At 42.5% G+C, this 24,955-nt stretch overlaps 1 protein-coding gene across 5 annotated transcripts in view; it reads right to left on the bottom strand.

The window, feature by feature from the left end:
* The window catches only part of PLEKHA6 (pleckstrin homology domain containing A6), a 1,624,617-nt gene that overhangs the window by 625,539 nt on the left and 974,123 nt on the right, over positions 1-24,955 (bottom strand). For all 5 annotated transcript variants that reach the window (XM_073615840.1, XM_073615839.1, XM_073615838.1 and 2 more), the window contains one exon: positions 12,622-12,761. In XM_073615840.1, coding sequence (XP_073471941.1) covers positions 12,622-12,761 — 140 coding nt within the window. The remainder of the gene's footprint in view (positions 1-12,621; positions 12,762-24,955) is intronic.

Here is a 24,955-nt window from a genome sequence, read left to right as displayed (position 1 = left end):
ATACGCACAAAACCATTGTGAAAAACAGCGTTTTATAAAACCCAGGATTCAAAAGCAAGCCTATCAGTGGAACTCTTCAAGTTCAAATAGATGAAAATACCAGCTGATATTTTTCGGGGGACAAGCCCTTTCCCTGAGAGCAGAACCGGTATGCCAGACCCTTGACCCCTGGATTTTTTACAATGTTGTTATTCACATTGGTTTTGTGATTCTAATTTATATCTTTTATCCTTCAATAAAGTGCTGTGGATAATGCACTAGGCCAGTGATGGCGAACCTTGGCACCCCAGATGTTTTGGAACTACATTTTCCATGATGCTCATGCACTCTGCAGTGTAGTTGAGCATCATGGGAAATTTAATTCTAAAAGCACCGACAGAAGCGAGCACCCCATTGTGAGACCCACATTTTGAAGGAATTGTATTCGAGCCAACCATTATGGGACTGTCCCTGGATATTTCTCCTCCTGGCATGCAGCCAGCATGTAACAGGTTCCTATGAATGGTTCTCCCTTAATTGGCTCACTCATCATTCGTTTTGATATTATTTTTTCAACATACATACTACTCTTATATAATTTCGGTCTGGCACAAATGAATATACAATATTTGTTCTGGGGGGCCATGGGTGCTACTTGAACACAAAGTCACTCCTAGGGAATCCATATATGTACACAACATTTACAACTCTCAAAACCCCTGATGAAGGTACCAGAGTTACCAGAAACGTGTCGGGTATCGGGGCACACCAATCCCATGAGAGTATATTAATTATTGTCACCTTTGTAGAGTTTCTCTGTTTTTGATTTTGTCTCTATACTGTATGGAATGACTTTTTTGATTTTTTAATATACTGTATACTATAGACGCTTTCACGTCTTTTTTAAAGCAGATTAATAAAATATTTTTTTACTTGAATGGGTCTGGTGGTCTGTCAAAGTCCCAATCCTAGGGGGATTCTTTGGTCAATGATTCATTACGTAAGGGATGGGACCACCACACTCCATATTTGTCATGATGGAAGTGTCCTTTCTTGCCATTTCATTCTAAAACATCTGGGGTGCCAAGGTTAGCCATCACTGCACTAGGCATTTGCGCCCTTTGTTTTTTATTGTTTGTACAATCAAAAGAAAGCTCTGTCTCAAAAAATAATAAAAAATTAATTTGTGCACAGTATTGAATGACTGAGCAGTTGTATTTCATAGTGTAACAGAAATGAAAAAAGGATTAGGCAGGAAGATGGTGAAAGTGTCCAATCTTGAGGTAAAGGTGAAACATTGGTGGGTCTGCAACAGGAGGACCACTTTCTAAACAAATTCCTTATAAAGGGGACGCAGATAAGGAAAATGTTCAAAAGGCAGAAAGGGCTATTCAAAAGTATCCAATCCTTATACAATAAATAAACAAACAATGGATAAGGAGGAGACACTGTAGCAAATCTTATACGTTTGTAAGAAGCAAGACTTTTAACCTTGCTCAAACAAGACAGTCCTCCAGCCCTTGTGTGGTGCATATTCCCCCCTGTTTAGACCACTGATATTTCATCCAAAAAAAAAATGTTACCAAAAAAAATAATTTAAAAAGAATATAAATAAAACTACTGACACTGTCCACTGCCCTACTGACACCATCAGTACATATACACATGCATATGTATTTGAGCTTTGGGGTGCACACCCTAATGCAGAGGCTGCGCACACCTATGCCAAGGGTGTTACACACCATTTCAATAAGGAATGATACAGTTTTCTTTTGGGAAGACCCCAGAGCCAGGGATAAAAGTATTATTTTGAGAGAGCTTACAGACTTATGCCCCGTACACAAGGTCAGGTTTTCCGACTGAAAATGTTCAATGGGAGCTTGTTGTCGGAAATTCTGACCGTGTGTAGGCTCAATCGGACATTTTCCATTGGAATTTCCGTCACACAAAATTTGTGATCTGGATCTCAAATTTTCCAACAAAAAAATCCGTTGTCGCAAATTCCGATCGTGTGTACACAATTCCGACGCACAAAGTTCCACGCATGCTCGGAATCAAGCAGAAGAGCCGCACTGGCTATTGAACTTCATTTTTCTTGGTTCGTTGTACGTGTTGTACGTCACTGCGTTCTTGACGTTCAGAATTTCCAACAAGATTTGTGTGACCGTGTGTATGCAAGATAAGTTTGAGCCAACATCCATCAGAAAAAATCCATGGATTTTGTTGTCAGAATGTCCGATCGTGTGTACAGGGCATTAGACTTCCACAATTGACCCTTGTCCAAACCTAATTCTACATGGCAAGGATAAGAAGGACACTTGTGTCTTCTGCAATCATACTGTAATAAAGAATTGAGTCAGTTGTGACATAAAACACTTCAGTGAAGAAAGTCTTTGGAGACAGGTGCAAAAGCTGACACCTCAGCCGTAGGCATTCAGTTGTCATATTGTGAGCTATAGAACAAAGAGAAGCACACCGCTCCAGGTAAAATCAGGTGCAGGATGGATCGCAGGTGCAGACCTCGGCTCACCACCGTGGAAGATGAACAAAACAAGGAATTGGTCGCACACTGGAACTCCAAATTATCTCAATGTCATCTTTATTGTGAAAAGGGTCAGATAGATACAGGCAATGGTAGACGTTTCACAAGCAAGGCCCTTATGACATCGCAGTCCCATCATGCCCCGGGACTGTGACGTCATAAGGGGCGGGATCACTGGGTGAGATCACCCAGTGACCACGCCCCATGACTATATAAGTCATTGCGCACCGTGCACATGGCATTACAGCGGGAGAGAGCATTGTGTCAACATCGGAAGAAGGTAAGAGGGAAGAAGACGATGGAGAAGATCAGGCCAATGCTAGCAAAAGAGCGGCAAAAGAGCAGAAGATAGCGGAGGAGCCCGGCAGAAGAACTGGAGAGTGGGAGAAGAACCGGAGACTGGGAGAAGAGGCCGGAGAGAGCGTAGGAATCGGAAGAGACCCCCGGAGCTGCTTAATAAATAAACTTTAAAAACCTGTCTAGTGTGTTTTTTTATTGACACTTTTTTCCCCCAGGTGAATGGGTAGGGGTACAATGTACCCCCATACTCATTCACATAGGGTGGGGGGCCGGGATCTGGGGGTCCCCTTATTAAAGGGGGCTCCCGGATTCCAATAAGCCCCCTTCCTGCAGACCCTGAAACCAATGGCCAGGGTTGTCAGGAAGAGGCCCTTGTCCTCATCAACATGGGGACAAGGTGCTTTGGGGTGGGGGGGCGCAGGAGGGCACACCCCCCCATGTTGAGGGCATGCGGCCTGGTACAATTCAGGAGGGGGGAGCGCTCCCCGGGCTGCGTGCTCGGATAAGGATCTGGTATGGATTTTGGGGGGACCCCCATGCCATTTTTTTGGCGCAGGGGTTCCCCTTAAGATCCATACCAGACCTAAGGGCCTGGTATGCTGTTGGAGGGGAATTCTTTCTCGCGCTCGCTGCAATAGGAAAATGCGTTGTCCCTATTGCAGCCAGCGCGATGGGATCGCGCTGGAAACACATTCTCGCAGGCAGGTACTGTATATATACAGTATCTCACAAAAGTGAGTACACCTCTCACATTTTTGTAAATATTTTATTATATATTTTCATATAACAACACTGAAGAAATGACACTTTGCTACAATGAAAAGTAGTGAGTGTACAGCTTGCATAACAGTGCAAATTTGTTGTCCCTTCAAAATAACTCCACAAACAGCCATTAACGTCTAAACTGCTGGCAACAAAAGTGAGTAAGCCCCTAAGTGAAAATGACCAAATTGGGCCCAAAGTGTCAATATTTTGTGTGGTCATCATTATTTTTCAGCACTGCCTTAACCCTCTTGGGCATGAAGTTCACCAGTTTCACAGGTTGCCACTGGAAACCTCTTCCACTCCTCCATGATGACATCATGGAGCTGGTGGATGTTAGAGACCTTGCACTCCTCCACATTCCGTTTGAGGATTCCCCCACAGATGCTTAATAGGATTTAGGTCTGGAAACATGCTTGGCCAGTCCATCACTTTTACCCTCAGCTTTTTTAGCAAAGCAGTGGTCGTCTTGTGTGTGTTTGGGGTTGTTCTCATGTTGGAATACTGCTCTGCAGCCCAGTCTTCGAAGGGAGGGGATCATGCTATGCTTCAGTATGTCACAGTACATGCTGGCATTCATGGTTCCCTCAATGAACTGTAGCTCCCCAGTGCCGGCAACACTCATCCAGCCTCAGACTATGACACTCCCACCACCATGCTTGACTGTAGCCAAGACAAACTTGTCTTTGTACTCACCTGGTTGCCGCCACACAAGCTTGACACCATCTGAAGCAAATAAGTTTATCTTGGTCTCATTAGATCACAGGACATGGTTCCAGTAATCCATGTCCTTAGTCTGCTTGTCTTCAGCAACCTGTTTGCAGGCTTCCTTGTGCATTATCTTTAGAAGAGTCTTCCTTCTGGAACGACAGCCATGCAGACCAATTTTATGCAGTGTGCCGCGTATGTTTGGAACACTGACAGGCTGACCCCCCACCCCTTCAACCTCTGCAGCAATGCAGGCAGCACTCATACGTCTATTTCCCAAAGACAACCTCTGGATATGACGCTGTCCTGTTAAAACATTGTATGGTCTTGGCCACCGCAGCTCAGTTTCAGGGTCTTGGCAATCTTCTTATAGCCTAGGCCATCTTTATGTAGAGAACAATCCTTTTTTTTAGATCCTCAGAGAGAGTTCTTTGCCATGAGGTGCCATGTTGAACTTCCAGTGACCAGTATGAGAGAGTGAGAGCGATAACACCAAATTTAACAAGCCTGCCCCCAATTCACACCTGAGACCTTGTAACACTAACAAGTCACATGACACCAGGGAGGGAAATGGCTAATTGGGCCCAATTTGGACATTTTCACTTAGGGGTGTACTCAATTTTGTTGCCAGCGATTCAGACATTAATGGCTGTGTGTTGAGTTATTTTGAGGGGACAGCAAATTTACACTGTTATGCAAGCTGTACACTCACTACTTTACATTGTAGCAAAGTGTAATTTCTTCAGTGTTGTCACACGAAAAGATATAATAAAATACTTACAAAAATGCGAGTTGTGTACTCACTTTTGTGAGATACTGTAATATATACATACAGTTGTGCTCATAAGTTTACATACCCTGGCAGAATTTATGATTTCTTGGCCATTTTTCAGAGAATATGAATGATAACAGAAAAACATTTCTTTCACTCATGGTTAGTGTTTGGCTGAAGCCATTTATTTTCATTTAACTGTGTTTACTCTTTTTAAATCATAATGGCAACAGAAACTACCCAAATGACCATATTCAAAAGCTTACATACCCCAGTTCTTAATACCGTGTATTGCCCCCTTTAACATTAATGACAGCTTGAAGTCTTTTGTGGTATTTGTGGATGAGGCTCTTTATCTTCTCAGATGGTAAAGTTGCCCATTCCTCTTGGCAAAAAGCCTCCAGTTCCTGTAAACTCTTGGGCTGTCTTGCATGAACTGCACGTTTTAGATCTCCCCAGAGTGTCTCAATAATATTGAGGTCAGGAGACTGAGATGGCCACTCCAGAACCTTCACTTTATTCTGCTGTAGCCAATGACAGATTGACTTGACCTTGTGTTTTGGATCATTGTCATGTTGGAATGTCCAAGTACATCCCATGCGCAGCTTACTGGCTGATGAACGCAAATGTTCCTCCAGTATTACAAAAAGGGAATGTGGGACTTTAAATGAGGTGGTAGACTTGGTGTAGAAAACGTGGTCAATTTTATTGGAATAAAAATTATATAAAAAAAAATATAATGCATATAGATAATAAACATCATATGGAAAAGCATAATGAAGTATTCTCATAGTGTACATATGCATACTCGATTCAAATTGCTAAGTAATAGTAAATTTCATATACAGAGATCAATAACTAAGTAACATCGTAATAAACGTATGCATAGAGTAATAACATCATATGGGTAAATGTATACATGAAAAACACTAGGTGCATATAAATAGCATAATCAATTGGCCTGACAGCTGGCAGCCAAAGGAATAATAGAAAAATTATGTGTAACATATCTTGATACGGAGTTGATAGGCATGTAACTACATCCTTAGTGCCCGACGCGTTTCTGTGTGAGATACACTTCTTCAGGGGCGGATGTGGTGGGGTATCTACAAAAATTGTATAAATTATAAAAATTAATTCTAATGTAGGTAAGTACAGCGGGTAAAAAACTGATAGTGTGGTATGCCCTGGGTACTTACATGCCCGTGCGTAGCGACGGTATGCAGAATAGGCAAAACCGGAGCCGTGGGAATGGTCCGTCCCGGGAGCTGAGGTGATGGAACACCCCATGTCCAAGGATTAGCACATGCAGAAACCCCCAGAAACACAGGCCTCTTGTGATGAAGGTATGAACAGTGATGGAATCCAAGAATGTGAATGAGACCTAGTAATAAAATGAAAATATATATAAGAAGGTGACCAATGGTGGTAGTGGTGAAAAACTAAAGAATATGTGTATGTGTGATATGTAAGGCCGGTGGTGGTATGGACCACCGCATCACCAAAAATGGGTGACTAGTGAAAAACAGGAAAGGAGGGAAACGGAAACAACGTGTGCTAAGAGGTGCTGTCCATGGGACACCTCTGTGTTTACCTAATGTGCGAGTGCTAATGGGAAAGGCTTCCAAAAAGTGAGCGTGCTGCCTGTGTATGAAAGGAGGAGACCTGCGGTGGGGAAAGACCATATGCGCGTCCGAGGAGGGGGGGCCATCACCAGCGTCACGCGCACGACAGGAAGAAAGAGGTGGAAGCCTGGGCACGCATGGCACATCGTCGCACGTACCCTGACGCCGAGAACCCCACTGTCGGCCAGATGGAAACAACGGGCTGCTCCACTGTGGCGCCAAAAAATGATGACACCTCACACGTGAGGCCGCTGGGCGTGGCGCCGATGCGCTGTGGACGCCCGCCCACCACCCCTTTGGGGGGGGGAGGGCGAGCGTGCAGAGCGCATCGCAGCTCCCGGGAACAAGACAAAAAACCCGGCCCGGAGTGGCAGTATCTGCACAATCCGCCGTGAACTAAGGCATGATAAGGTACTGGCGCCAACTGAAAAGCATGGATAGATGTTGTCTCGCCACGTGTACAACATCAGCTGTTCTACTGAATCCGGGATGATAAAGTCCCAACTCCCCTTATTTGATTGTTTTTGAAATAGGGATGGAGGTGTTTGACTTTGGTTGGCAGTGTTCCCCTGCCATCCACGTGTAGATGTTGTACACGTGGCGAGACAACATCTATCCATGCTTTTCAGTTGGCGCCAGTACCTTATCATGCCTTAGTTCACGGCGGATTGTGCAGATACTGCCACTCCGGGCCGGGTTTTTTGTCTTGTTCCCGGGAGCTGCGATGCGCTCTGCACGCTCGCCCTCCCCCCCCCTAAAGGGGTGGTGGGCGGGCATCCACAGCGCATCGGCGCCACGCCCAGCGGCCTCACGTGTGAGGTGTCATCATTTTTTGGCGCCACAGTGGAGCAGCCCGTTGTTTCCATCTGGCCGACAGTGGGGTTCTCGGCGTCAGGGTACGTGCGACGATGTGCCATGCGTGCCCAGGCTCCCACCTCTTTCTTCCTGTCGTGCGCGTGACGCTGGTGATGGCCCCCCCTCCTCGGACGCGCATATGGTCTTTCCCCACCGCAGGTCTCCTCCTTTCATACACAGGCAGCACGCTCACTTTTTGGAAGCCTTTCCCATTAGCACTCGCACATTAGGTAAACACAGAAGTGTCCCATGGACAGCACCTCTTAGCACACGTTGTTTCCGTTTCCCTCCTTTCCTGTTTTTCACTAGTCACCCATTTTTGGTGATGCGGTGGTCCATACCACCACCGGCCTTACATATCACACATACACATATTCTTTAGTTTTTCACCACTACCACCATTGGTCACCTTCTTATATATATTTTCATTTTATTACTAGGTCTCATTCACATTCTTGGATTCCATCACTGTTCATACCTTCATCACAAGAGGCCTGTGTTTCTGGGGGTTTCTGCATGTGCTAATCCTTGGACATGGGGTGTTCCATCACCTCAGCTCCCGGGACGGACCATTCCCACGGCTCCGGTTTTGCCTATTCTGCATACCGTCGCTACGCACGGGCATGTAAGTACCCAGGGCATACCACACTATCAGTTTTTTACCCGCTGTACTTACCTACATTAGAATTAATTTTTATAATTTATACAATTTTTGTAGATACCCCACCACATCCGCCCCTGAAGAAGTGTATCTCACACAGAAACGCGTCGGGCACTAAGGATGTAGTTACATGCCTATCAACTCCGTATCAAGATATGTTACACATAATTTTTCTATTATTCCTTTGGCTGCCAGCTGTCAGGCCAATTGATTATGCTATTTATATGCACCTAGTGTTTTTCATGTATACATTTACCCATATGATGTTATTACTCTATGCATACGTTTATTACGATGTTACTTAGTTATTGATCTCTGTATATGAAATGTACTATTACTTAGCAATTTGAATCGAGTATGCATATGTACACTATGAGAATACCTTATTATGCTTTTCCATATGATGTTTATTATCTATATGCATTATATTTTTTTTATATAATTTTTATTCCAATAAAATTGACCACGTTTTCTACACCAAGTCTACCACCTCATTTAAAGTCCCACATTCCCTTTTTGTTCTACTGAATCCGGGATGATAAAGTCCCAACTCCCCTTATTTGATTGTTTTTGAAATAGGGATGGAGGTGTTTGACTTTGGTTGGCAGTGTTCCCCTGCCATCCACGTGTAGATGTTGTACACGTGGCGAGACAACATCTATCCATGCTTTTCAGTTGGCGCCAGTACCTTATCATGCCTTAGTTCACGGCAGATTGTGCAGATACTGCCACTCCGGGCCGGGTTTTTTGTCTTGTTCCCGGGAGCTGCGATGCGCTCTGCACGCTCGCCCTCCCCCCCCTAAAGGGGTGGTGGGCGGGCGTCCACAGCGCATAGGCGCCACGCCCAGCGGCCTCACGTGTGAGGTGTCATCATTTTTTGGCGCCACAGTGGAGCAGCCCGTTGTTTCCATCTGGCCGACAGTGGGGTTCTCGGCGTCAGGGTACGTGCGACGATGTGCCATGCGTGCCCAGGCTCCCACCTCTTTCTTCCTGTCGTGCGCGTGACGCTGGTGATGGCCCCCCCTCCTCGGACGCGCATATGGTCTTTCCCCACCGCAGGTCTCCTCCTTTCATACACAGGCAGCACGCTCACTTTTTGGAAGCCTTTCCCATTAGCACTCGCACATTAGGTAAACACAGAGGTGTCCCATGGACAGCACCTCTTAGCACACGTTGTTTCCGTTTCCCTCCTTTCCTGTTTTTCACTAGTCACCCATTTTTGGTGATGCGGTGGTCCATACCACCACCGGCCTTACATATCACACATACACATATTCTTTAGTTTTTCACCACTACCACCATTGGTCACCTTCTTATATATATTTTCATTTTATTACTAGGTCTCATTCACATTCTTGGATTCCATCACTGTTCATACCTTCATCACAAGAGGCCTGTGTTTCTGGGGGTTTCTGCATGTGCTAATCCTTGGACATGGGGTGTTCCATCACCTCAGCTCCCGGGACGGACCATTCCCACGGCTCCGGTTTTGCCTATTCTGCATACCGTCGCTACGCACGGGCATGTAAGTACCCAGGGCATACCACACTATCAGTTTTTTACCCGCTGTACTTACCTACATTAGAATTAATTTTTATAATTTATACAATTTTTGTAGATACCCCACCACATCCGCCCCTGAAGAAGTGTATCTCACACAGAAACGCGTCGGGCACTAAGGATGTAGTTACATGCCTATCAACTCCGTATCAAGATATGTTACACATAATTTTTCTATTATTCCTTTGGCTGCCAGCTGTCAGGCCAATTGATTATGCTATTTATATGCACCTAGTGTTTTTCATGTATACATTTACCCATATGATGTTATTACTCTATGCATACGTTTATTACGATGTTACTTAGTTATTGATCTCTGTATATGAAATTTACTATTACTTAGCAATTTGAATCGAGTATGCATATGTACACTATGAGAATACTTCATTATGCTTTTCCATATGATGTTTATTATCTATATGCATTATATTTTTTTTATATAATTTTTATTCCAATAAAATTGACCACGTTTTCTACACCAAGTCTACCACCTCATTTAAAGTCCCACATTCCCTTTTTGTTCTACTGAATCCGGGATGATAAAGTCCCAACTCCCCTTATTTGATTGTTCCTCCAGTATTTTTTTATAACATTCTGCATGCATCTTGCCAACAATTTTGACCAAATTTTGTGTGCCTTTGTAGCTCACACATCCCCAAAACATCAGTGATCCACCTCTGTACCTTTCATCATAGGCCTTGTTGACTCCTCTCCAAATGTAGCATTTATGGTTGTGGCCAAAAAGCTCAATTTTGGTGTTATCACTGCAAATGACTTTGTGCCAGAAGGTTTGAGGCTTGTCTCTGTGCTGTTTGGCGTATTGTAAGCGGGATACTTTGTGGCATTTGTGTAGCAATGGCTTTCTTCTGGCGACTCAACCATGCAGCCCATCTTTCTTCAAGTGCCTCCTTATTGTGCATCTTGAAACAGCCACACCACATGTTTTCAGAGAGTCCTGTATTTCACCTGAAGTTATTTGTGGGTTTTTCTTTGCATCCCGAACAATTTTCCTGCCAGTTGTGGCTGAAATTTTAGTTGGTCTACCTGATCGTGGTTTGGTTTCGACAGAACCCCTCGTTTTCCACTTCTTGATTAGAGTTTGAACACTGCTGATTGGCATTATCAATTCTTTGAATATCTTTTTATATCCCTTTCCTGTTTTATACAGTTCAACTATTTTTTCCCGCAGATCCTTTGACAATTCTTTTGCTGTCCCCATGACTCAGAATCCAGAAATGTTAGTGCAGCACTGGATGAAAGATGCAAGGGTCTGTCAGGAGTCCAGAAACTCATTGACTTTTTATACACACACTGATTACAAGCAAGCAGATCACAGGTGAGGATGGTTATCTTTAATAGCCATTCAAAGTATGTAAACTTTTGATTAGGGTCATTTGGATAGTTTCTGTTGCTATTATGATTTAAAAAGAGTAAACACAGTTGATTGATAATACATGGCTTCAGCCAAACACTAACCAGGAGTGAAAGAAATGTTTTTGTGTTATCATTCATATTCTCTGAAAAATGGTCAATGATCATAAATTCTGCCAGAGTATGTAAATTTATGAGCACAGCGATAGATAGATAGATAGATAGATAGATAGATAGATAGATAGATAGATAGATAGATAGATAGATAGATAGATAGATAGATAGATAGATAGATAGATACTATATTGTCAAAAATATTGGGACACCTGACTTCACACGCACATGAACTTTAATGGTATCCTAGTCTTAGTTTGTAGGGTTCAATAATGAGTTGGTCCACCCTTTGTAGCTATAACAGCTTCAACTCTTCTGGGAAGGCTGGCCACAAAGTTTAGGAATGTGTCTATGGGAATGTTTGACCATTCTTCCAGAATCGCATACGTGAGGTCAGGCACTTATGTTGGACAAGAAGGCCTGGCTCGCAGTCTCCACTCTAATTCATCCTGCTCTAATTCTATCGGGTTGAAGTCAGGGCTCTGTGCAGGCCAGTCAAGTTCCTCCATCCCAAACTCATGTCTTTATGGACCTTGCTTTGTGCACCAGTGTGCAATCATGTCGGAACAGGAAGGGGGCATCCCCAAACTGGTCCCACAAAGTGGGGAGCATGAAATTGTCCAAAATTTCTTTGTATGCTGACGCCTTAAGTGTCCCCTTCACTGGAACTAAGGGGCCAAGCCCAACCCATGAAAAACAACCCTAAACATAATCTCCCCTCCACCAAATGATTTGGACCAGTGCACAAAGGTTCATAAAGACATGGATGAGTGAGTTTGGGATGGAGGAACTTGACTGGCCTGCACAGAGCCCTGACCTCAACCCGAGCCCTGACCAACAGATGGGTTTGTGTCTTTTTTTCAACTTATCTATGCAACTGTATGTAATAATTTGCTCTAAATAAAAATAAAAAAAAACAACATGGCTAAACTGTAGTCCTATGACTGTGGTTAATATTGATAATGTCATGGGTAGTGTTTCATTTATGGCATAAACTGTATTTTATGTTATATATTTGCAGGAAATTAAAAATAAAATAAAGATTCTGAACATAAACCACAGACTAAAATAGAGTATAAAATCACAATGACGACATGCATACAGTAAACCCTGAGCATCCTAACCTCTGTCAATTCAGGGATATTTATAAAAAACTATGAAATGGGTTAATGCAATAATACCCTTATAAACATGTATATTCTAATTGTATATTTTTAGCAAAGTTTAGAGAAATAAAAGACAGCTCTGATACATTGCTTTGCTTATTCAGCCAAGTTTTACAACTGTCTGTAAGGTTACTTTAAGCATTCCAAAATCACTCTCTCCATAAATTACCAATATTCATACAATTGATTGAATTAATTTTACCTACCTCACTTGTGGTATGCTTAGTTGGTGATCCTTGGGATCCAGAGATGAGTGAGAAGGGGCTGAGGGGACTAGTGAGACTGGCAGAGCTTAAGGGACTGGCTGGACTGTTGGAACTGAAAGTTGCTGATGGCCCTGTAACTACTAAAACAAAGAGGATATGAAAAACTTGTAAGCCTACAATCGTTTGACAATTCGTTCTCAAGTCTTTTTTCCACATCAGATGCACATATTGTGTTGGAAAATTAGAGTTTATTGTACTCACCACAACATCTATTTCTCTGAAGTGTTCATTAAGGGACACTGCATTGTTTGTGCATTCTACTGCCTGCAGAATTTGTCACTGGGACATAAAACATAAGAAAAGGGACAGCTCCATTTGTTGGTACACTCGACAACTGCTATAGAACTTCAGTTGTTGTAAGCAGTAATTAAAAAGAACTAAACCCATCGATTTAACAGTTTCCCAAAACAGTTACATTCAAGGCATGCCGTGAATGATAACTGCCACATTTTCTTGTGCACTCAACTGAACTGTCAAGGCATCAGATGGTTGGTGTCCTAGATGATCATGTGCAGCATCATGGCAACTACAGATCAAAAAGAGACTAAGATGGCAGCCTCTTTGGCTGTAAAGGATAGGAGGATTTAACTCCACTTTAAAGCTGAACTAAACCCTTCTATCCTTTTCAACCAAAGAAGCTGCCATCTTAGCCTCCTTTTGTTCTGCAACTGCCACGGTGCTGCACATGTGATCAGTTATGACACCAGCCTTTGATGGTTTGACAGTTTGGTTGAGAACACATGCAAATGTGACAGCTGGCATTCCTGGCATGCCTGGAATGTAACTGAAAAGAGGAAAAAACTGCGCTAATGTGAATAAATGTCAAAATTTTAAAAATTAATCCAAGCCGCAACTCCTCTGCAAGATATGTATAGTACCAAATAATATATTTAAAATAGAGTCGTGCTAACACAATCCTGACAATCAGTGAAACATTCATATGATTAAAATTCCATGCAATGTAAACGATTCTATATAGTAAAAAGGGTCCACATGTGTAGAGACAAAATGATAATTGATATATCAATGACATCCACCACCAAACCTGAAAAGGAATCCTCCTGTGATATCTCCAGTCCCCCATCAAGAGCCAAAATGCTTGCTTACCAGCTGTTGTTGACTCCCTATTATAGGAGGTCAAACATGCTTTGGCTTAATACCCAGCCTGGGCCTTTAATGCCTATGGGTCCTCTTGGGTGCCTGCATCGATCCCCTAGGTAGCGATGTCAGTAAGCACCCAAAAAACAAAAAAAGCTCCACATACAGTTGTATGCAAAAGTTTAGGAACCCCTGACAATTTCCATGATTGTCATTTATAAATATTTGGGTGTTTGGATCAGCAATTTCATTTTGATCTATCAAATAACTGAAGGACACAGTAATATTTCAGCAGCGAAATTAGGTTTATTGGATTAACAGAAAATGCGCAATATGCATCAAAACAAAATTAGACACGTGCATAAATTTGGGCACTCCAACAGAAAAATCACATCAATATTTAGTAGAGCCTCCTTTACCAGAAATAACAGCCTCTAGACCAGTGGTTCTCAACCTTACTAGTGCCGTGACCCCTTGATAAAAATTTCCCAAGTTGTGGGGACCCCTAACAGTAAAACAAATTTTTGTAGCTTTTGTTGTCAGCACCCAAGGCAAGACAAGTAATTTGTGCCCCTAACTCACAGACATTTAGCGCTCCCTGAGTCCCTTCCACTCGTACAGTATTAAAACTACTTATGGTACATAAGGGGTTTTAATACTGTACTCTTTCTCTTTGTTCTCCTTTCTTTCCCTTTTATCTCTCTCTATCCTAATTTCTTGTTTTTTTCCCCATCCCTCCCTCTAGCTGTCTTTCTTGTTCTTTCTCTTATTCTTTCTCTCCCCTTTTCTTTGTTCCTCCCCTCTTTTCCTCTCCCTTCCATGTATTCTTTATTTTTATTCCTCCTCTCACTCCTTGGTGGGGAGGGGAATAGAATGAGTGGCAGTGCTGGTGGGGGGGTGGGATGAGTGGCGGTGCTGGTGGGGGGTGGGATCAGTGGCAGTGGTGGGGGGTGGGATCAGTGGCAGTGCTGGGGGGAGATCTGATCAGCCAACTTAGGTGCTCTTGATCAAGGTCATCTGCTGATGAGAACTGTTGAGGGGACTTTTAATGGCAACTATAATCACAGGTAGTGTTACTCACTGTGCCTCCGGCTTCACTGTGTCTCCGACTTTGTGGTGTCTCGTAGCAGTGACACCTATGCCAAAATCAGGAAATAGGGTCTCCTCCAGCCCCTCCCACTTCACATTCCTCACCAGTCAGCTGACCTCTAGTCTCTGCCCCCCCAGCTATGCCGTGAACTGAATGGGCGGTTGCGAAGAGGCTGAGTGGGTGGCTGCGGGCTCCAGGAACAGCCCTGCTGGACAGCCGCAAAAAGGCTGGGAGAGCAGCATGGGCTTCAGGAACAGCTCAGGATACGGTGACCCCTGGCAAATCATCATTTGAACCCCGAGGGGGTCCCGACCCCCAGGTTGAGAACCACTGCTCTAGACCCTTCCTATAGCCTGTAATGAGTGTCTGGATTCTGGATGAATGTATTTTGGACCATTCCTCCTTACAAAACATCTCCAGTTCAGTTAGGTTTGATGGTTGCCGAGCATGGACAGCCCGCTTAAAATCACCCCACAGATGTTCAATGATATTCAGGTCTGGGGACTGGGATGGCCATTCCAGAACATTGTACTTGTTCCTCTGCATAAATGCCCGAGTAGATTTTGAACAGTGTTTTGGGTCTTGTCTTGTTGAAATATCCAGCCCCGGCGTAACTTCAACTTTGTGACTGATTCCTCAACATTATTCTCAAGAATCTGCTAATATTGAGTTGAATCCATGCGACCCTCAACTTTAACCAGATTCCCAGTACCGGCACTGGTCACACAGCCCCACAGCATGATGGAACCTCCACCAAATTTTACTGTGGGTAACAAGTGTTTTTCTAGGAATGCTGTGATCTTTTGCCACCATGCATAACGCCCCTTGTTATGACCAAATAACTCAATCTTTGTTTCATCAGTCCACAGCACCTTATTCCAAAATTAAGCTGGCTTGTCCAAATGTGCATTTGCATACCTCAAGCAACTCTGTTTGTGGCGGGTGTGCAGAAAAGGCTTCTTCCGCATCACTCCCCCATACAGCTTCTCCCTGTGCAAAGTGCGCTGAATTGTTGAAGGATGCACAGTGACACCATCTGCAGCAAGTTGATGTTGTAGGTCTTTGGAGGTGGTCCATGGGCTGTTTTTGACCATTCTCACCATCCTTCTCCTTTGCCTCTCCAATATTTTATGTGGCCTGCCACGTCTGGCCTTAACAAGAGCTGTGCCTGTGGTCTTCCATTTCCTCACTATGTTCCTTACAGTGGACAATGACAGCTTATGTCTCTGCGATAACTTTTTGTAGCCTTCTCCTAATCCATAATGTAGAACAATCTTTGTTTTCAGGTCATTTGAGAGTTGTTTTGAGGCCCCCATGTTGCCACTCTTCAAAAAGAACAACAACTTGCAATTGGCTGCCTTAAATACCTTTTCTCATGATTGGATGCACCTGTCTATGAAGTTCAAGGCTTAATGAGCTCACCAAACCATTTGTGTGTTCCAATTAATCAGTGCTAAGTAGTCACAGGTATTCAAATCAACAAAATGACAAGGGTGCCCAAATTTATGCACCTGTCTAATTTTGTTTTGATGCATATTGCGCATTTTCTGTTAATCCAATAAACCTCATTTCACTACTGAAATATTACTGTGTCCTTCAGTTATTTGATAGATCAAAATGAAATTGCTGACCCAAACACCCAAATATTTATAAATGACAATCATGGAAATTGTCAGGGGTTCCTAAACTTTTGCATACAACTGTAGCATAAAACCATAATGTAATTTTTTAGAAGCTAGATTACACTTACATCAAGTGAATTAAAAAAACTAAAAAAAAGGTGTTTTTTTTAATTCACTTGATGTAAGTGTAATCTAAAGTAGCCTCTAATAAATTACATTATGGTTTTACGATATGTGGAGCTTTTTTGTTTTTGGATGCTTACTGACATCACTACCTGGAGGATCGATGCAGGCACCCAAGAGGACTCATAGGCATTAAAGGCCTAGGCTTGGTATTAAGCCAAAGCGTGTTTGACCTCCTGTAATATGGGGTCAACAACAACTGGTAAGCAAGCATTTTGGCTCTTGGTGGTGGTGATATCACAGGAGGATTCCTTCCAGTTTGGTGGTGGATGTCAATATTCAATCAATTAACAATTTGTCTCTACACATGTGGACTCTTTTTACTATATAGAATAGTTTACATTGCATGGAATTTTTATCATTGTTTCAATGATTATCAGGATTGTGTTAGCACCATTGGCAGGATGTGCAGGTTGTTCACTGCACATGGGCTCAGAGGGGGCACTGTGATCCATCCTGCACACATGGATGATTGTCCCTTGGTTCAGAGCCAGGGATGATCGATGTGGCAGGAGGGACAGCTGTAAGCACCGATTTCCCTGCATGACAGACGCTTCTCCTCCTCTCCCTCCTGCGGCTATTAGTGCTTACAGCTTTCCCCCCTGCTGCACCATTCCTCCCGGGCTGTTCTACATGTCCTTCTCCTCCTCCTCCCATTCTCCTCCTCCGCTCCCCCTGTCCAGCCTGCTGTGTCCTCCTTCTCCGCTCCCCCGTTCTCCTGCTTCTCTGCTCCCCTGTTCTCATTTATATATGCTCTTGTACCATAGATATATTAGATGGTTTTTGTTGCTGCTTTTTCTTTTTACTTTCCTAGCGCGGTATTTTTCATATTTTTATATAGCACCATTTTAATCGCGCCACAATTTTTTTCTGTGCAGAGGGTCCACTTTTTAGCTTGTCTGCAATGCAACTGTTTTTTTAAACTGGTAAATCAACTGGTTTACTTCTGCTTTAATACCCAAGAAAGATGGAAGCTGTGTCCCTCAATGAACATGGAATATACACAATATTATTTTCTCCATCATTGATTGCGGAACACAGCACTGTAAATAGACCACTGGGATGTCCAAACACAGTACCTAATGAGTACACCATAACACAACAAAATGAATAAGTGAAAACCTCAGTCCTCATAAGAAAGGGTTGATTTACACATCCTCCTGCTAAACTTTACAGCTGAAGCTGGCATCCGCTGATACAGCCACATCCACTTTGCAAATGTGTTCAGCTGGTTTGCAGAAAATTTGCTCTCCTGCAGAGCTCTGTGCATTAATACCATTTCACACTTCTACAGGCCACTGTGGTTCTTTCTCCACCTATGTCTCTATTATCTTTGGCCTGCTGGACTCCCTGGATTTGACCATGTGCATGACCAAACTCACTAGTACACCTATTGTTCTGACATTGGCTTTGCTAATGACTGTAAAATGTCCCTGCTCAAATTTTTTGCTTAGATGCTCAGCTCTAACCTTAACCACCCACCTTGACTAATCCAGGCTTTAGCTCACCTTCACTGAACACTGCCTCTTAAAAAGGTCTGATGCTTCCAATTCTGGTGGTTAAGTCCTCTGGGTGGGTACCAGCGATGCAGATAAAGCATCCTTGAATGGTGACTGCTAAAGGTAAAGGGTACCTCAGAACTCATCAGACACCTCAAAGTATTGGCTTACAAATGGGCACCAAACCAAAAGGTGAGAGTCCACAATTATTTTCATTGTTCTTAATACAGTCACATAAAAACATATTATATATTTTTATATTTTATATACAGTAGTGCTCATAAGTTTACATACCCTGGCAGAATTTATGATTTCTTGGCCATTTTTCAGAGAATATGAATAACACAAAAACTTTTCTTTCACTCATGGTTAGTGTTTGGCTGATGCCATTTATTATTAACTGTGCTTACTCTTTTTAAATCATAATGGCAACAGAAACTACCCAAATGACCCTGCTCAAAAGTTTACATACCCCAGTTCTTAATATTGTCATGTATTGCCCCTTTAACATCAATGACAGCTTGAAGTCTTTTGTGGTATTTATGGATGAGGCTCTTTATCTTCTCAGATGTTAAAGCTGCCCATTCCTCTTGGCAAAAAGCCTCCAGTTCCTGTAAATTCTTGAGCTGTCTTTCATGAACAGCACATCTGAGATCTCCCCAGAGTGGCTCAGTGTTATTGAGGTCAGGAGACTGAGATGGCCACTCCAGAACCTTCACTTTATTCTGCTGTAGCCAATGACAGACTGACTTGGCCTTGTGTTTTGGATCATTGTTATGTTGGAATGTCAAAGTACGTTCCATGCGCAGTACGTCCCATGCAAATGTTCCTCCAGTATTGTTTTATAACATACTGCATCTTGCCATCAATTTTGATAAAATTTCCTGTGCCTTTGTAACTCACACATCCCCAAAACATCAGCGATCCACCTCTGTGTTTCATAGTAGGAATGGTGAACCTTTCATCATAGGCCTTGTTGACTCCTCTCCAAATGTAGCATTTATGGTTGTAGCCCAAAAGCTCAATTTTGGTCTCATCACTCCAAATGACTTTGTGCCAGAAGGTTTGAGGCTTGTCTCTGTGTTGTTTGACGTATTTTAAGCGGGATACTTTGTGGCATTTGCGTAGTAATGGCTTTCTTCTGGCGACACAACCATGCAGCTCATCTTTCTTCAAGTGCCTCCTTATTGTGCATCTTGAAACAGCCACACCACATGTTTTCAGAGAGTCCTGTATTTCACCTGAAGTTATTTGTGGGTTTTTCTTTGCATTCCGAACAATTTTCCTGGCAGTTGTGGCTGAAATTTTAGTTATTCTACCTGATCGTAGTTTGGTTTCAACAGAACCCCATATTTTCCACTTCTTGATTAGAGTTTAAACACTGCTGATTGGCATTCTCAATTCCTTGGCTATCTTAATGACCCTTTCCTGTTTTATACACTTCAACTACCTTTTCCTGCTGATTCTTTGACAATTATTTTGCTTTCCCCATGACTCAGAATCCAGAAATGTCAGTACAGCACTGGATGAAAGATGCAAGGGTCTGTCAGGAGTCCAGAAACTCACTGACCTTTTATACACACACACACACACACACACACACACACACTAATTAAAAGCAAACAGATCACAGGTGAGGATGGTTACCTTTAAAAGCCATTCAAACCCCTTTGTGTCAACTTGTGTGCATGTTATCAGGCCAAAATCACCAGGGTATGTAAACTTTTGATCTGGGTAATTTGGGTAGTTTCTGTTTTCATTATGATTTTAAAAAGTAAATACAGTTGATTGATAATAAATGGCTTCAGCCAAATACTAACCATGAGTGAAAGAAATGTTTTTGCGTTATCAATAATATTCACTGAAAAATGGCCAAGAAATCATAAATTCTGTCAGGGTATGTAAACTTATGAGCACAAATGTGTGTGTATATATATATATATATATATATATATATATATATATACACTGTATTTATTGGCGTATAACACTCACTTTTTCACCCTGAAAATCGGGTGCAAATAGTGTGTGCATGTTATACGCCGATACTGCAATTTGGGCTGCCTAGGAGGGAACCAGGAGGGGGTGGGATGAGCATCGTCAGATTAAATACAGCGAGAATCTCCTGTTTACTCAGTGGCCTCTGTAATAGGAAGTCCCGTATCCTGGGCCGGCATTGGACCAGTGTTCTGTCTATCATAGAAGCAGGTCCAGGAGGCGGGACTTTGTATGAAAGAGGATGCCAATTACACAGGAGATTCTCGTTGTATGCAAACTGATGACACTCGTCCCACCCCCCTCCCTGTCCCCTCCGAGGAAGCAGTAATCTGCGGCTGTAGATGGACATTGTTCAGGCTGCATTGATGGGCAATTGTGAGGCTGCAGATGGGCAATGGTGAGGCTGCATTGATGGGCATTGACCCTTATTTTGCTTCAAAGTTGTTTATTTAAAATAATTTTTTTTCCTGAAACTTCCCTCCTAAAATGAAGGTGCGTGTTATACGCCGATAAATACGGTATATATATATATATATATATAATGTGCATCTCATAAAATTAGAATATCATCAAAAAGTTAACTTATTTCAGTAATTCAATTCAAAAAGTGAAACGCATATATGTTTCAAGCATTTTTTTCTTTTAATTTTGATGATTATGGCTTACAGCTAGTGAAAACCCAAAGTTCAGTATCTCAGAAAATAAGAATATTACAGAAGCACAAAAAAAAAAAAAAAAAAAAAAAATAATAAAGGGATTTTTATTACAGAAATGTTGGCTAGTACATGGACATACTATCTTCAGTAGAAAAGTACAGTGGAGACGGAAAGTATTCAGACCCCCTTAAATTTTCCACTCTTTGTTATATTGCAGCCATTTGCTAAAATCATTTAAGTTAATTTTTTTTCTCACTAATGTACACACAGCACCCCATATTGACAGAAAAACACAGAATTGTTGACATTTTTGCAGATTTATTAAAAAAGAAAAACTGAAATATCACATGGTCCTAAGTATTCAGACCCTTTGCTCAGTATTTAGTAGAAGCACCCTTTTGATCTAATACAGCCATGAGTCTTTTTGGGAAAGATGCAACAAGTTTTTCACACCTGAATTTGGGGATCCTCTGCCATTCCTCCTTGCAGATCCTCTCCAGTTCTGTCAGGTTGGATGGTAAACGTTGGTGGACAGCCATTTTTAGGTCTCTCCAGAGATGCTCAATTGGGTTTAAGTCAGGGCTCTGGCTGGGCCATTCAAGAACAGTCACAGAGTTGTTGTGCAGCCACTCCTTTGTTATTTTAGCTGTGTGCTTAGGGTCAATGTCTTGTTGGAAGATAAACCTTCGGCCCAGTCTGAGGTCCTGAGCACTCTGGAGAAGGTTTTCGTCCAGCATATCCCTGTACTTGGCTGCATTTATCTTTCCCTCGATTGCAACCAGTAGTCCTGTCCCTGCAGCTGCAAAACACCCCCACACCATGATGCTGCCACCACCATTCTTCAATGTTGGGACTGTATTGGACAGGTGATGAGCAGTGCCTGGTTTTCTCCACACATACCGCTTAGAATTAAGGCCAAAAAGTTCTATCTTGGTCTCATCAGACTAGAGAATCTTATTTCTCACCATCTTGGAGTCCTTCAGGTGTTTTTTTTAGCAAACTCCATGTGGGCTTTCATGTGTCTTGCACTGAGGAGAGGCTTCCGTTGGGCCACTCTGCCATAAAGCCCCGACTGGTGGAGGGCTGCAGTGATGGTTGACTTCCTATAACTTTCTCCCATCTTCCTACTGCATCTCTGGAGCTCAGCCACAGTGATCTTTGGGTTCTTCTTTACCTCTTTCACCAAGGCTCTTCTCCCCCGATAGCTCAGTTTGGCTGGACGGCCAGCTCTAGGAAGGGTTCTGGTTGTCCCAAACATCTTCCATTTAAGGATTATGGAGGCCACTGTGCTTTTAGGAACCTTAAGTGCAGCAGAAATGTTTTTGTAACCTTGGCCAGATCTGTGCCTTGCCACAATTCTGACTCTGAGCTCTTCAGGCAGTTCCTTTGACCTCATGATTCTCATTTGCTCTGACATGCACTGTGAGCTATAAGGTCTTATATAGACAGGTGTGTGGCTTTCCAAATCAAGTCCAATCAGTATAATCAAACACAGCTGGACTCAAATGAAGGTGTAGAACCATCTCAAGGATGATCAGAAGAAATGGACAGCACCTGAGTTAAATATATGAGTGTCACAGCAAAGGGTCTGAATACTTAGGACCATGTGATATTTCAGTTTTTTTTTTTAAATTAATCTGCAAAAATGTCAACAATTCTGTGTTTTCCTGTCAATATGGGGTGCTGTGTGTACATTAATAAGGAAAAAAAATTAAATGATTTTAGCAAATTGCTGCAATATAACAAAGAGTGAAAAAATTAAGGGGGTCTGAATACTTTCCGTCCCCACTGTATGTCCATGTACAGTATAGTATGCACTCAATACTTGGTCGGAGCTCTTTTTTCAAGAATTACTGCATCAATGTGGCGTGGCATGGAGGCGATCAGCCTATGGCAATGCTGAGGTATTATGGAAGCCCAGGTTGCTTTGATAACAGCCTTTAGCTTGTCTGCATTGTTGGGTCTGGTGTCTCATCTTCCTCTTGACAATACCCACAGATTCTCTATGGTGTTCAGGTCAGGCGAGTTTGCTGGCCAATCAAGCACAGTGATATCATGATCGTTAAACCAGGTATTGGTACTTTTGGCAGTGTGGGCAGGTGCCAAGTCCTGCTAGAAAATTAGCATCTCAATAAAGCTGGTCAGCAGAGGAAAGCATGATGTGCTCTAGAATTTCTAGGTAGAGATCTGTACTGACTTTGGATTTGATAAAACACAGTGGACCAATACCAGCAGATGGCAGATGACATGGCTCCACAAATAGACAGACTGTGAAAAACATTTTTCACCAGACTCAACAATGCAGATGAGCTGAAGGCCGACATCAAAGCAACCTGGGCTTCCATAACACCTCAGCAGTGCCACAGTCTCCATGCCACGCTGCATTTATGCAGTAATCCATGCAAAAGGAGCCCCGACCAAGTATTGAATGCATACTATATTGTACATGGACATACTTTTCAGTAAGTATTTCTGTATTAAAAGTTTTCTGTATTAAAAATCCTTTTTTTTTTTTTTTTTTTTTTTTTTTATTGGTCTTATGTAATATTCTAATTTTCTGAGATACTGAATTTGGGGTTTTTACTAGCAGTAAGCCATAATCACCAAAATTAAAAGAAATAAATGCTTGAACTATATCAGTGAGTGTAACCCATCTATATAAAATATATGTGTTTCGCTTTTTGAATTGAGTGACTGAAATAAATTAACTTCTTAATGATATTCTAATTTTATGAGATGCACCTGTGTGTGTGTGTATATATGTATGTATGTATGTATGTATGTATGTATGTATGTATGTATGTATATATATATATATATATATATATATATATATATATATATATACACACACACACATATATACACACACACACAGTATCTCACAAAAGTGAGTACACCCCTCACATTTTTGTAAATATTTTAATATAATGTATATAGTTTCATGTGACAACACTAAAGAAATGACACTTTGCTACACTGTAAATTAGTGAGTGTACGCTTGTATAACAGTGTAAATTTGCTGTCCCCTCAAAATAACTCAACACTCAGCCATTAATGTCTAAACCACTGGCAACAAAAGTGAGTAAACCCCTAAGTGAAAATGTCCAAATTGGGACCAATTAGCCATTTTCCCTCCCCGGTGCCATGTGACTAGTTGTTTTTACAAAGGTCTCAGGTGTAAATGGGGAGCAGGTGTGTTAAATTTGGTGTTATCACTCTCACTCTTTCATACTGGTCACTGGAAGTTCAACATGGCACCTCATGGCAAAGAACTCTTTGAGGATCTGAAAAAAAGAATTATTGCTCTACATAAAGATGGCCAAGGTTATAAGGAGGTTGCCAAGACCCTGAAACTGAGCTGCAGCACAGTGGCCAAGACCATACGGCGGTTTAATAGGACAGGTTGCACTCAGAACAGGCCTCGCCATGGTCGACCAAAGAAGTTGAGTGCACGTGCTCAGCGTCATATTCAGAGGTTGTCTTTGGGAAATAGATGTATGAGTGCTGCCAGCATTGCTGCAGAGGTTGAAGGGGTGGGGGTCAGCCTGTCAGTGCTCAGGCCATACGCTGCACGCTGCATCAAATTGGTCTTCATGGCTGTCATACCTGAAGGAAGCATTTTAAAAAGATGATTCACAAGAAAGCCCACAAACAGTTTGTTGAAGACAAGCAGACTAAGGATTACTGGAACACTGATTACTGGAACCATGTCCTGTGGTCTGATGAGACCAAGATAAACTTATTTGGTTCAGATGGTGTCAAGCGTGTGTCGCGGCAACCAGGTGAGGAGTACAAGAACAAGGGTGTCTTGCCTACAGTCAAGCATGGTGGTGGGAGTGTCATGGTCTGGGGCTGCATGAGTGTTGCTGGCACTGGGGAGCTACAGTTCATTGAAGGAACCATGAATACCAACATGTACTGTGACATACTGAAGCATAGCATGGTCCCCTCCCTTTGGAGACTGGGCCGCAGGGAAGTATTCCAACATGATAACGACCCCAAACACACCTCCAAGATGACCACTGCCTTGCTAAAGAAGCTGAGGGTAAAGGTGATGGACTGGCCAATGCGGTCTCCAGACCTAAACCCTATTAAGCATCTGTGGGGCATCCTCAAACAGAAGGT

This window comes from Aquarana catesbeiana, linkage group LG02 (genome assembly GCF_042186555.1).
Source record: "Aquarana catesbeiana isolate 2022-GZ linkage group LG02, ASM4218655v1, whole genome shotgun sequence".
NCBI classification, from domain to species: Eukaryota; Metazoa; Chordata; class Amphibia; order Anura; family Ranidae; genus Aquarana; species Aquarana catesbeiana.
This window is presented reverse-complemented; position numbering and strand designations above follow the sequence as displayed.